The sequence below is a fragment of the Electrona antarctica genome (genome assembly GCF_951216825.1).
Source record: "Electrona antarctica genome assembly, chromosome: 19".
NCBI classification, from domain to species: domain Eukaryota; kingdom Metazoa; phylum Chordata; class Actinopteri; order Myctophiformes; family Myctophidae; genus Electrona; species Electrona antarctica.
The window spans coordinates 4,302,740-4,318,158 of NC_136800.1; the positions used below are offsets into that span (position 1 = coordinate 4,302,740).

The following is a 15,419-nucleotide window of genomic DNA, read 5'->3' on the forward strand; positions in this document are numbered from 1 at the left end:
GCATCAAAACATTAATGTTATATACTTTAGTCTAGTCCTACACAGCCTGACTGCATCAAAACATTAATGTTATATACTTTAGTCTAGTCCTATACAGCCTGACTGCATCAAAACATTAATGTTATATACTTTAGTCTAGTCCTACACAGCCTGACTGCATCAAAACATTAATGTTATATACTTTAGTCTTACACAGCCTGACTGCATCAAAACATTAATGTTATATACTTTAGTCTAGTCCTACACAGCCTGACTGCATCAAAACATTAATGTTATATACTTTAGTCTAGTCCTACACAGCCTGACTGCATCAAAACATTAATGTTATATACTTTAGTCTAGTCCTACACAGCCTGACTGCATCAAAACATTAATGTTATATACTTTAGTCTAGTCCTACACAGGCTGACTGCATCAAAACATTAATGTTATATACTTTAGTCTAGTCCTACACAGCCTGACTGCATCAAAACATTAATGTTATATACTTTAGTCCTACACAGCCTGACTGCATCAAAACATTAATGTTATATACTTTAGTCTAGTCCTACACAGGCTGACTGCATCAAAACATTAATGTTATATACTTTAGTCTAGTCCTACACAGCCTGACTGCATCAAAACATTAATGTTATATACTTTAGTCTTACACAGCCTGACTGCATCAAAACATTAATGTTATATACTCTAGTCCTACACAGCCTGACTGCATCAAAACATTAATGTTATATACTCTAGTCCTACACAGCCTGACTGCATCAAAACATTAATGTTATATACTTTAGTCTAGTCCTACACAGCCTGACTGCATCAAAACATTAATGTTATATACTTTAGTCTAGTCCTACACAGCCTGACTGCATCAAAACATTAATGTTATATACTTTAGTCTAGTCCTACACAGCCTGACTGCATCAAAACATTAATGTTATATACTTTAGTCTAGTCCTACACAGCCTGACTGCATCAAAACATTAATGTTATATACTTTAGTCTAGTCCTACACAGCCTGACTGCATCAAAACATTAATGTTATATACTTTAGTCTAGTCCTACACAGCCTGACTGCATCAAAACATTAAGGTTATATACTTTAGTCCTACACAGCCTGACTGCATCAAAACATTAATGTTATACAGCAGGGGTTCTCAACGTTTTTGGCCGGGGACCCCCGGAAATGCTTTGGCAATGTCTCGGGACCCCCGCCCCGCCCCCTCCCGACCCCCAATATAAATTGACTGCTACAATAACCTTAAACCATTTTGGGCGGGAACCCCTTTTGGTGTTTTAAGCATTGTTATAATTTAGCTATTTAAAAATAGCAGATCTACAAGCTCATAGCGCGCCACCGAGTGGCGCGCTACGAGCTTGTAGGTCTGCTATTTTTGAAAAACCGTGACATTTTTTTTTTAAAACAATTATTATTATTTTTTTTGAAAATAATTTGGGGACCCCCTAAAATAATTTGGCGACCCCCCGAGGGGTCGCGACCCACGGGTTGAGAACCCCTGTTATACAGTATACTTTACTTTTATTTCACTCTGAAAGTGTACACATATTACAGAACTGTTTAAAAAAAGGTCCATTTGGTTCTTAACTATCATTTAACAGGGAACCTCCGATACACCCTCCAAAGCCCAAAACCACACCAAAGGGTGGCGACAGGATGAGATGGTTTTAGCGTTCGTCCCAGCGGTCTGATATGTCCTGTTGCACGTCGACCCAAGTGATTCAACCTATAGCTAAGCCCCTCCCCAAACTGCTATGGTCCAATCACAGCTTAGCATAAAATGGATTGATTAAAAAAATAAATGCAACGCACATATTTTTCCAGTGCATATGGCAGCCCTTGTGACATATTTGGAAGAGATTTTGAAGGTCCGTTTCCAAAAATGAACCAGTATTTACATTGGAATGAATGAGCCCGGTCCAAGTGGGAGTGTCTAAGTGGGAGAGGGCGGGGCTTAGCTAAAGGGGAATTCAATGGCCCAAACCACACCAGTGGATCTACGGCAGTCGTTCCCGAACTTTTTCATGTCAAGGACCCCCAAATTGATACTTATCAGCCCACGGACCCCCATTTGAAAATATATGCCATGCAGGGAGACCCCCTAAGAGAAGATTCTTATGACTCTAGCACTGATCCTCAACCCGCTTCATTTCAAGGACCCCCAGTTTGACATGCATTAGTCTACGGACCCCCCCCATTTAATGACATTTCTATCTCTGGGACACCCAATTTATATGGTAAAATCAATATTAATTTAACTCCGAGAGCGTACAAATGGACCCGTTAGGTCCATTTGGTTCCATTTGTACGCTCTCAGAGCTACAGACCCATAAGCTTCCATTTGGTTCCAAACTATCATTTAGCTGGGGACCCCCTGGAACTCCCTCAAGGACCCCTGGGGGTCCCTGGACCCCACTTTGGGAACCACTGGTCTACAGCACCCTAAATGCAGATATGGCCAAAATGCATTCAAACTTTGTAAACTTAACTACTCAACCAAATGGAAATCTATATAGTTCTGTAAAGAAATTGCATACGCATAAAAAACCCATAAAGTCTTCGATGATTTGCGTGTGAAAAAAAATAACATGCAGATATGTTTCTATGAGGTCATTTGCCAAACATACAAAGCACCACAGACAGCACGGTGTTCATTTGATCACTGTCACCGTTGTAGAATATAGGATATATTTGGTGAACCTTATTGCTTGAGCCCCCCCGCCCCCCCCCTTCCTTCCTATGCACATCCATTCAGCAGGAATACCAAACGAATACCAAACTCGCCCCGGGCCTACAGCCGACGGAACTGCGCGGCCTGGTATTCCTGAAGTAAATGATGCTTAAACGGTTAAACCTAACCTTATTCCTAACCTTAACCTCAGTAAAACTATGCTTAAACCTAACCCTATACCTAAACTTAACCACCTTATTTCTAACCTTATTCTCAGTAAAACAAAATAAACAATGAGAGAACCACGGCACCGAGCGGTCGGTGTGAGGTCGGCGGGAAAAAAAAATCGAGGGGCGAGATGGTTTAGGGGCGACCGTACCCGATACCTTCAGCAGAATGCCTCGCGAATGCTTACGGAGAACTCGGAGACAACAACATGCAAAGGCAGCTCAACACAGCCATTTACACGTCCAGATATAAGCCATTAGCACCACGGGAGATGGGACATTTCTGTTAAAAAAAAACACAAAAACACAGGTCTTGTTGGTCTACAATACATGATCGATGATGTTTCTAAACTATAAATGCTCAATTAATGCATTGCACTTCATCCGTTCGTGTCACATTTCGGACACGTTGAGTTAATACAGAACAGAAGTGCTAATAGCACTCGCTGTGCAACTCTGCACACACCCAAAATGTATAGAGAATGTACAGGTCTATACATACTGTATAGTATGTAGTAACTGCACGCGCACACACACACACACACACACACACGCTTAAGTCACAGCGTGTTCTCTGGGCACATTCAGGGCTAGGGTGTTAAGTAGAGGCGATGGATTAGCGGGGGAGCGGCGCTGCCTCCTCTCTCCTCCTCATTTCTCTTTAGGCTCGGCCGTCAGCGGGCTGATGAGCCGTGGCGAGGCCTGACCCCTCCGTGGAGTTGTTGCCATTATGTACAAGTAGTGGGATAATGAAGCATTCATGCTAATGTGTGGACCCGAGCAGCACATCATCTTGCAGCTGTGGGGCCACGGCGGTAATCCGCCCGCCTTCCGCCGCCATCATCATCATCTAACTACTAACGCCTAGACATGTCCTCCCGCCCCTACTAGTTACAGCTGCTGCTACACCACCCACCCTCCCCTCCCCACCCCACCCCGCCCCAGCCGACAGCCCCCCGAAGCAGTCACTCCCTCTGGGACTCGACTTTAGTCTAAAGAGAACACGGAATCAGATATTCATAATGAAGACCCGTGCACGGTTGTTCTTAACCCATTTTGGACTGAGGTCGATTAAAAAAAAAAAGGCTTCTAAATCCTCAAAAAAATCTGAAAAACCCATGTTTCTATGTCAGTGGTGCTCAACCTTTTTCATGTCAAGGACCCCCAGAATTATCTCTATTGGGCCATGGACCCCCCATCTCAAAATATGTAGTTCCAGGGACCCCCTAGAAGCCAATATTTTAGTTAAAAATGTTCGCTCTGAAATATATATTCAAAGATGTGCGCCACATTTTCACGACTTTTCAAAAATAGCAGACCGTACAAGCTTGTAGCGCGCCACTCGGTGGCGCGCTACGAGTGCCGTGATTTTTGACTCTAAATAGACCCCCAGGTGTGATTGGAATATTTAAATAATATGTCGTCTTCCCTGTGTATTTTTGGTTTCTTCCAAAAAGCCTTTTGAGTCAAGAAAGGCCCAATCAAAATGACACCACGTTAGTGACATCACAATATCATCCCCTCCCTCCCTTTATCATACAACAACAGCTGTTGAGTGCGGCTTCTGTTCAGGTGGAACAGAAGCCTGAAAACCAGGCATACTTAATGAACTGATGAGTGTGGCCACATAAAAAAAACATAATTCTAACACTTTCTGTACACAAAAAAATAAATACAAATACAAAAATAAAAAAAATCTCTCCTTTTTTTTGGTGGTGGTGGGGGGGGGGGGGACACGGCACTCCATCTTTAATAAATGCTAAACACATATATGCCTGAACATGGACAGTAAGGCCAGACACGTTTTGCAGGCCTCAATAGGGCCATTTTCTCTGCGGTGGGCAGTGACAGAGGCTGCTGGTCAGTCAGTGGGTATAAGAGTCTACTGGTCACAATGTCCAGGATGTTGCAGCTGTAGGGGAAGACTGTGTTGCAGAATAATAATAGCTGCGAGAAATGGGGGGGCTTCCCGACAGTCAGGATCACTCTACCCTCGCCCCCCTCGACAGGATTGATTAAAACTGATTGGGCCCATTAATACTTTGATACAATGTATGTGTCGCCGGTGACACAGCGGAATGCATGTTAACAGGCGGGGGGAATCATATTTAAAAGACGGTTCCGCTCGCTCTGCAACCCGCCGAAGGAATTAAACCCGGCCGCCCGGGACGCAAGCAAGCACATGCGTTCTCTCATTTACTCCCTGTCTCTCTTCTTCTCCTCGTCCTCTCCTCTCCATCTAACCCCCCCCCCCCCCCCCCTCCTTCCCTCCCTACTCTCTCTCCCCCTGCCTCCATCTGCGCTTACTCATCTCCCTGTGATTATAAAGGTCTTTAGATCTAAGGAATGAATGAATTACCAAAGGCAAAGACAAGGCTTGTGATTCGGACGCCAGTGAATGAAAAATTACCCCTTTGTTCCCCTCCATCAATTGCATGTCTAATGAAATCAAAATCCCGATCGCATAATCAGGGGAAGGGTCCTCCACCAGGAGAGAGACACCCCCCCCCCCCCCCCAAGTGTGATTTGTAACCTTTCTTTTTGCTAAATGGAGATCAAGGCAAATCTTCCTGCCATTGTTTCCCCCCCCCCCCCCCCCCCCGATGTACAAATGGTTGGAAATGAGAGAGACACCAGCTCGAGGGATACTCGAGGGAGAAGAACCTTGTCTTATATATATAGGACTCAAAAGTAGCAGGACATGGCCTCCCTCATCGACAAAGTCAGACCTATTGCGACAATGAGAATTCTAACTAAAAAAAGAATCAAATCAGCCATTCAAAAAAGAATGAAGGAAAAAGGTGTTGTATCCTCTCCAAACCTGAGGTGGCCTCTTTTCCAGGCCCCTCAGTAGCAGGTCTTTGTCTCCCTGGATGGAACTGTCTGTGTCACCTCTCCTCTACCACTGCTGCGCTCAAGGTTAATTGTTTATGGGTTGGAACACACAACCTCCATCCTTTTGTCCTCTGCTCTGTAAACTCCTAAATCTTCTCTCGTTTTTTTGACTGATTAACCCATTCAAACATTGGTCTTCCTGACGGAAGAACCGCGACCGGGCCAACCGACAGTCAGTGAACCTGTCCAGGCCTAGTGGTCAGGCCGTGGGTTCCCCTGCTGACTCCCTCTTTGGCATCGCACCCACTCTTGAGCAATTAGCTCCAGCCCCCGAGTGAAGGAAACGCTATGCCTGTTCCACATGCCGACCTCCCCTCCCTCCGGGGGATCACCTCGCTAATTAGTATTAATTACTCTTAATCTTAACCCCTAAATCCAATCGGCGGGGCTTTGGCTTCTCTGAGCCTGCCACGGGCTGCTCTCTCTCTCTCTCTCTCTCTCTCTCTAGCCTCTAGAGGCTGCAGTCAGCTTGCCCACACAGTGCACCGCTCTATTTATAAGCCCTGAGAGGTGGGAATCCTTGGCAAGATATCAAGAGATGTACCTGGCCATTGTTTCTGCATGCAGCCCACACTGTACAATGGATGGATTGAGCCATTTATTAGGTCAGTGTTACAGCAGCAGGCAGCAGCAAAGACCGGGGTTGTTTTTGGCAGCAGATTTTAGTTTTAGTCATTAGTCTCTTGAATAGTTTTCATTTAGTTTTAGTCACATTTTAGTCACCTGGAATGTTTTAGTGTTAGTCTAGTTTAAGTCGACTAAATATCATAAGGTTTTAGTCGACTAAATCTACAGTTGATTTAGTCGACTAAAATGTATTTTGGCGGGCCTTGATGCCGTCGTAATGACTGTTTTTTTTTATCTACAAGCCCACTCGCCTGTAGATCGGCTATTTTCAGCATGCAAACTAGTTGCAAAATGACTTATACTGGATCTCTTGTCCACTAGTCCCTTCCTAACATTTTAGTCTAGTTTTTATTTGTTGACGAAATTGTCAGTATATTTGTGACCAGATTTGACTGAGAGACTGCCATCGCACAAACATTGGTTGATTCACCAGAGGAGAATTTTCATTTTAAATTTTTTTCAAAATTAGTTAATAGCACAGGCAGACTCTTCACATACTAGAGCATGTCTGAAATAAGTGTCAGAGCTGAAATTGACATGTAAATATGAAATAAATGCATAAACATGTAGCTAGGTGTAATGTTAGAGACCACAGTGAAGTGAACCTTTCAAGCCTGTTTTCTCAACTGGCTGTTTCTCTGCAAGACATTACTCTATAAGCCACATCTCCAAAACTGGTGGGTCAAACTGAACAACCAATGTCAATTTGAAGCTATGATTCCCTGCTTTCATATGACATGAAAAAACGAAAATTCAAAAAAATCCAATGGCAGTCCCTCAGTCAAATTTAGTCACATTTAGTCTTAGTTTTAGTCATCATAGCTTAGTTTTCATTTAGTTTTCGTCAGTGGAAAAAGGTAGTGGACGAACATTTTTCGTCTTAGTTTTAGTCGACGAAATCACCACTGGGACGATGGAAGATCTTACTGTGGTAGGAGTTAAGCAACTAGTCGACTAGTAAATCCACTAGTCGACCTTGCTGGTACTAGTTGACTAGTTGATAAGAAGAAAAAAAAAAGTTTATTTTTTTTATTTTTATTTTTCCCCCCGATTTTGTAGGCCTCAATATCAGGTAGATTATAGTTATAGTCACCAATGTACACAGTTTTTAAATGTACACATTTATTTCCCAAAAAAAACATAATAGGTGGTTAAACAACTAGTCGACTAGTAAACTAGGCAACTAGTCAACTAGTAAAAATGACTGGAAGTGAATGCCCTAGTATTTACTGTATAATAACTTAATTTGCAAATACCATGTGTAATAACATAAAACCTAATAGATTTCTCAAGTGCTCATTAAGTCATCATTGTGTATACTTTGCAGCAGCTCATTTACATTATCGAAACAATAAGAAAAGGAGATAATAATAATTGATCTGTTGGGACTGGCTTTGTATGATTAATCCCAAAGAAAGAAGATGCTTCTAGGCTACCTTTTAATGGCTCATTGGCCTTAGTGTGGGTGGTTTTCTTTTCTTTTAAGAAATAATACGTCATGTGTTATAATTACATCAACTAATTATCTCCGCCAGGCTGGAATGTCCCGGAGAGGGGATTACTTATTTGCTCCTGTGATTCTGCGATTCCTGTGAGTCTTTGGTGTGAATCTTTGTATGCATACTATAGGAGGCCAAGGAAGAACCTCCACCGCAATTTGTAACTCTTATAACTCTTGAATAGTAGGTTGTACAAACAAAAACGTTTTCACTTTCACATCAGTATAGATTATCTCTGGAGTCATGTGATTATAGCCTTATTTTTCATATTCACTCATCTATAGGCCTATATGCTTAATTCTTAATTCTCTTAATTCCACACCTTGTTGCGTTTGTTATTTCGGTATAAGTCATCGCGTTCATTGGCCGGGACTGGACACGTGGCGGACGTGGTGTCACACATATCGTCACGCGGACCGACAGTTAGCCAAAATTGTCCGTGTTCCATTACTTCGCAAGCCGAGTCGCGTTAATATTTCCAAAATGTTTGTGTCATGTACATCCCAAACAATCAATTATTAACCACGTTATGGTCTTAAAATCACTTTATAAAAAGGTGGGCTCATAGGTTGGTAAACCAATAGGAAGTCTACGTCGGTACCCAGTGCTAGTTTGTTCCGCCCCTCTATGACCACGGGGCTCTTAAAGGCTAGTGTGGGTGTGTCTCAGATGTGCGGGCCAGGCAACTAGAAGACCCTCATATACACGATACGATTGCCTTCCAATCTTTGCAGCAGGGGCCAATTGTGCAAAAATATGCTACAAATAATGAACATCCAATCAGTCCCAAATTATAATCTCACATTGCATCAAAATAAGTGCTTTCACTTAAATAATCACACCCGTGTGAAGTGAGGGGCGCTCTTAACATCACACATCTTAATCATGTATGATGATATTGTCAATGGGAATGCAATCTTTGTGTTAGGGCAAAATAGCCGATTTGCTCGTCTACATATGACGTAAATTCTCCATTCATTGTCAATGGCATTTTGTCAAGTAACTAAAGTAACATATTACTTTCAGTAATATTATTACTTTTTTCCAGTAACTAGTAACGTAACTAGTTAGAGAAGTAAACAAACTAAACATGGAGGTGGAGGAGACACCGGCACCACAAAGCGTTTCATTCACTACTTGGAAGTGTTGCACTGCAGAGCCTTATTGCCTATAGCACTTTTTTGTTTTGTGACCAACTTTTTATTTTATTTATTTAAAATGAAGCAGCTATAGCACTTTGTTTGCTTTAACAAACAACAGAAGTTGTTCAAAGATTGCAGATCATTGCAGATCGAAGATCATTTTGAGCCCAGGTGTGGTTTTCATTTAGTCTGTAATTTATTAATTCATACACAGTAAAAGTGTATAATATGCAATTATCGGGGGCGAGAAAAAAAAAGTAAAGTAATAAGTAACTAATTACTTTTGGCAGGGAGTAAAAAGTAAAGTAACTATATAATATATATATATATATATTTTTTTTTTTAAAGTAATAAGTAATAATATTATTGTTAACTTTGACAACACAAAATAGACACTATGCCTATTTGCTCAGAGACTGATGTAAAATTATCCATTCATTGTCAATGGGAATTTAATGTTTGTGTAGGACGGAAATCTACACTAAATACTGAATATAGGAGGGCTAGGACCTAAAACATTGTTTCAAGTTCAACCAATCAATAAACACGTTCCAGAACGTTGGAACTAGAAAAGGATACTGCTGGGAATACTTTTTCATTTTTGATACAGTGTTCAGAAAAGGTAAGAATTTGACATTTGACTGAGCCACGGGGAGGAGTTACTTCGCCACAGCGAAGGTCACAGAGTGATTCACTGTCGATTGATGATAAAACTTTAATCCTCTGGACGTTGTCGGCTATTTTCACACACAGTAACTAGTAACAATCGCATTTAATTTCAGTAATTGTAACAGCGTCTACTGAATTGGAAAACGTAATTGGCTACACTGCGTGTAATCAACAAATGACTTAGTAACATGTAACACTCCAACACTGGGAGTTAGGGCCGATTCATACTCTTATTTTAGAGCCGAATAAAAGTCGGTTCGGCTCTGTAGAGCCTACAATGTCATTTGAGGTTCGGGGGGGCGGGTACCGTCCTAAAGTTGGCTCATCATTTCAGCACTACAGCACCAAAACAGTGGTAAAATAGGAGTATGAATCGGCCCTTACAGACCCTTACGGGTCCATTTTGTTCCATTTTGTATTTTACTGTGGACTAAAGATGCAGTGTCATGGAGGTGAACTTCTCACCTGTGGCGCCTACGCCCAGCTGCAACGTGCTGCGGTCCTTGGTCAGACCGTTGGTTTTGGGACTGGCGGTCGGAGCGACGGTGGCCACCGCTCGGGGCGGCCGCTTCCCGGGAACCTTGACGGTTGTCCTGAGCAGGTCGATCTCCTTCCCATGCACGTTCTGCATGTAGTCCTGGAACACAGTAGAACGGAGGTGTCAAGCCTTTTGCAGGTCAAGGCCTAGTATTTATTGGGCATTTTAAGCCATGGAAACCATGAGACCATTGAGATTTATCCTCTCAGACCCAAAACTTGGAACATTTGGTTGTTGTTGGGACAAGACTTTGTCTATAATTCCATGCTGTACTGATGAGGCAAACGTTGAACTGTGTAGACCTAAATTAACCCATTTAGGTTAAAAACCCATGTTTCTATGTCAGTTGTTCTCAAACATATTCATGTCAAGGAACCCCAAATATATATGACATTGGCCGCCGACCCCCATCTGAAAATATGTTGTTCCAGGGACCCTCTCAGTAGCAAAGATTTGAGTTAAAAACTCGCTCTGAAAGAACATATATTCAAAGATTTCAGGCACATTTTCACGATTTTTCAATAGCTAAATTATAACATAATGTTTAGAATACCAAAAGGGGTTCCCGCCCAAAATGGGTTAAGTAATGCAGATGTTCAACACAACGGCATATTTCAAAATATAGGCGCTGCGAGTGCCAGCATTTATGGCAGATTTTACTCTGAAAGGCCCCCCCCCCTTCCGTTCGCCCCAAAAAACGGGAGGCATAATCTTCCATTCTTACCACACGCTGGTCACGCTAAAGTCTCTCTAGAAGAGTTTATATTCCAAACGAGATGCTTCCTGAAGTCAGAAATGAACACAGAACATTGTCCTTCTGGTGAAAACTATGGAGAACTCCCTAGATTAGGAGTTATGAGCCATTCTTTTAGAGCCGTAAACGGCAGCGCACAGGCGCGAAACAGCAAGGAGAACGATGCAGAATGAGAGACCAACCAAAAAATAATAATATATATATTTTTTGTTTTATATATTTTTTGTTATTACATGTCCAAGCCTCCAAGGCCTCCTGTGGTTTGATTAGAAAAGACGTGTATACACGTCCTTAGCACAAATAGGGGGTATGCACCTGCATAAAGTGAGTGGCAAATCGAGTGGCAAAGTGAGTGGCAAAGTGAGTTTAACGTTGTTTAATGCAATCAGATAGGACTTTTCTGTTTGGATGTACGGGCTGTCAAGGCCGGGTCATTCCCGCATAACTTCTGGGTATGATGATTATGTCACGCGCATACCCTCTATACTAGTGTTCACAATGATTTAACCCATCTACTGCCACCTGGTGGACGCAGAGCCCACCGCAGACTGCGCTGTTTGTAGTGTGACACACCACACTACAAATCTTAGATGCTAAATAAATATCGTCAATGTTAGCGAGCTAAAATGAAGCTATCCTTGCTCTAGAAAGCGCCAAAAAGAAAGAAATCAGCGATCCGTTTTGATATCAATAATAAAGCTTATCAGACGGAACGTACGTTAAGCCAGAAGCAGTTGCCGGTTGGATTCCAACTGGCGGAACCTTCCGTCAGGAGCAGTTCATTACTCTTGAGAGTGTAAAGTGAAACCAAATCCGATTCATTTTACGCTCTCAAGAGTTAAAGCTCTATAAGAGTCCATTTGGTTACCAACTCTCCATTTAACTGGGGACCACCTGGAACCCCCTCAAGGACCACTGGTGGTCCTCAGACCACTGGTTGAAAACCACTTGGCACATAAAAACCATTAGCATGACAAACGGGTATGTCTAAAATGGCTCAAAGTTCCACATAGAAAGTATAGGCAGAACAGAGCGATTCAGGCTACGCAAATAATGTGCTTGGGGTTCTCGTTGATTTCAATAATATGTGCGTGCGCTCACGCACGCACGCACACACAATCTGCAGATTCACCCAAATTATTAAACCAAGTATAACCTCAATCATGCAAGCCACGGACAACGGATTGAAAACACCAATTCGGTTCTCCATTCCCAATTTCCCACCACAAAAGTAAACGGATGGGTGTTTGTGACAGTGGGGGAAAGAAGGGACCGTAGAGCCATTACACATCACCTGTGCCCACGCCAGCCCCTTTCCGCACGGAGGGATGCGTCGATGCGAGGCGTAATGCATGCAAACAGTCTCATTCTCCCTCAATTTGGCCATTTGATTCGGCTTTAAGCGACGCTCGCCCCCCCAAATGTGGGAAGCCGGGGTGAAAATCGCCGGGCTCAGCAGAAAAGAAAAAAGGCCCAGAGAAAGAGAGGAGCTCGGCCTTCGCCGTCCCCTCGCCGGCTCCTCTGCTTTATTACCACGTCATAAAGCACTCATTTCTTTCCCAAGCCTCCTCGCTAATTACCCAGTGAGCGCTCTCATTTCATTTTATTGCGGGAATTAACAGCCAGATCGAAGCGTGCAAAGCTATTAAGATGTGTGATTAAGCCACATTCAATTAGTTTCTACAAACAATTTAATTGATGTAGCTGATAGAATTAACAGAAGGTGATTGTGTGGATGGCTTGGCTGACTGCGAAATTAAAGGTTCCTCTCTCTCTCTCCCCTCCCTCCCTCCCTCCCCTCTTTTTCTATCTCCCCCCACCCCCCAGTCCCCCCCCTCCCTCCCTTTTTCTTCTTTACTCCATCTCTGCTCCGCTGCTCCGAACGAGTCTGAGCGGCTACGGGGCCCTAATGTATAACCGCCGCTCGCAATCGCAACCTCCCCGAGTAAAGACAGCAGACGCGAGACGCTCGACACTCATAGATCTGCCCCTGATGACCCTGTAACAGCTGTAAATGATCAAGAGATAGCCTCGTCCGGTCAATTACATACATCACCGCTGCGCTACGCTGCGCTGCTAATAACGTGGCCAGTAAATTAAACCACTAACGCACTGTCAATAAAACAAGGCCGTAATATACTAAAGCTCGGCATAAAAAGCGTGTTGGGGGGGGGGGGGGGGGGGGTCGGGGGGGGTCGACACGTGAACCCATGTCGCGTTAAAGAAGTAATTGGAAAACGACATTGAACGAACCCAATAGGTATTTCCAGGATACCTTGGTGAGATTACAAATGACAGTCCCCAGCGCTCGTCATTAACCGTGTTACTGAATTGTAAACCGGTGTTTTAAGTCAGAGACTGGAACCATAAGCTAAAGGTTGGATAGGACGAGTGAGAGCGACGGAGAAAGATTAAAAGGATTCGGAGAAAGATGGACAGGGCATGTGAGAGTGTGTGTGTGGGGGTGGTGGTGGGGGGGGGGGGGTCTCCTGTCTGCTGCTGCCAAGCCAGCCGAGTGTTTAAGAGGTATTAGAGGCCCAGCGGGACTCTGACAGAGATGGATTGTGGGAGGCTGGTCAGGCCGAGCCGCCACGCGGTGAGAGCCGTTATAAATACAAGCCAGCATGGCGTCTGGGCGCGGCGGGCACGCAGCAGCACAGCCATGTCTCCATTATAGGCACACCACGTGGGACAGTGGTGACCGGTAAAGGCATCCAGGCACACCACGTGGGACAGTGGTGACCGGTAAAGGCATCCATTCCAGGCACACCACGTGGGACAGTGGTGACCGGTAAAGGCATCCATTCCAGGCACACCACGTGGGACAGTGGTGACCGGTAAAGGCATCCAGACACACCATGTGGGACAGTGGTGACCGGTAAAGGCATCCAGACACACCACGTGGGACAGTGGTGACCGGTAAAGGCATCCAGACACACCACGTGGGACAGTGGTGACCGGTAAAGGCATCCATTCCAGGCACACCACGTGGGACAGTGGTGACCGGTAAAGGCATCCAGGCACACCACGTGGGACAGTGGTGACCGGTAAAGGCATCCATTCCAGGCACACCACGTGGGACAGTGGTGACCGGTAAAGGCATCCATTCCAGGCACACCATGTGGGACAGTGGTGACCAGTAAAGGCATCCAGGCACACCACGTGGGGCAGTGGTGACCGGTTAAAGGCATCCATTCCAGGCAGACCACGTGGGACAGTGGTGACCGGTAAATGCATCCATTCCAGGCACACCACGTGGGACAGTGGTGACCAGTAAATGCATCCATTCCAGGCACACCACGTGGGACAGTGGTGACCGGTAAAGGCATCCATTCCAGGCAGACCACGTGGGACAGTGGTGACCAGTAAATGCATCCATTCCAGGCACACCACGTGGGACAGTGGTGACCAGTAAATGCATCCATTCCAGGCAGACCACGTGGGACAGTGGTGACCGGTAAATGCATCCATTCCAGGCACACCACGTGGGACAGTGGTGACCGGTAAATGCATCCATTCCAGGCACACCACGTGGGACAGTGGTGACCAGTAAAGGCATCCATTCCAGGCACACCACGTGGGACAGTGGTGACCGGTAAAGGCCTTCCTATCGGTGTCGTTTCTGTCGACTAAAACCAAGACGAAAAATGTTCGTCGCCTACGTTTTTCCACCGACGAAAACTAAATGGAAACTAAATGAAAACTATGCTATGATGACTAAAACTATGAGACTAAATATACTGACAATTTCGCCAACAAATAAAAACTAGACTAGAATGTTATAGGAAGGGAGTAGTGGACAAGAGGATCCACTACAAGTCATTTTACACTTGGCTGCATGCTGATCATCGGGATCGGGATTCAAACCCGCGACACGCTGTCGGGCCGCATCGCAGCCTAGGGTGTCCGGGACCGCAGCCCCCGACCTATACATAACTAATATAGTCATGTTGAAAAGTGGCTAAAACGTGTGTTGATTTCGGTAAACCTAAAACATGGATGTGTTGAGTTTTGCAATTCAAGACATTTAGAGGAAACGTGATAGTAACGTTACTATTCAAAGTCATGTAGTCCAGAATGTGTTGTCGGGTTGGCTCCGATAGCTACTACTTTACACAGGCCTAACGGCCACGCTACACCAGGCTTTTCTCACGCGTTTACCCTAAACGCGCGGCCCGCGCGTGCGTTTTTTAAAATAGGACTGGACCTAAATTAAACGCACGCGCGGGGGGAAACGCACGCGCGGGGGGAAACGCACGCGTTTTGTGCGCGAAAAGCCTGGTGTAGCTTGGCCGTAATGCTCCACAACTGGAACATTGCAGGATAGTCTGTCTTCTTTCTTTTTGCACTGGCAGGTTGATCTGGCTTCCAGCCTATAGTACAATAA

General features: G+C 44.4%; 1 protein-coding gene across 1 annotated transcript in view; it reads right to left on the reverse strand.

Annotated features, from left to right (window-relative positions):
• agap3 (ArfGAP with GTPase domain, ankyrin repeat and PH domain 3) overlaps positions 1–15,419 on the reverse strand; it is a gene marked incomplete at its 5' end in the record, with an annotated part of 106,508 nt that overhangs the window by 61,476 nt on the left and 29,613 nt on the right. Inside the window, 2 exons of the mRNA XM_079530317.1 lie at positions 10,206–10,377; positions 13,586–14,661. Of these exons, the coding sequence (XP_079386443.1) occupies positions 10,206–10,377; positions 13,586–14,661 (1,248 nt within the window). The remainder of the gene's footprint in view (positions 1–10,205; positions 10,378–13,585; positions 14,662–15,419) is intronic.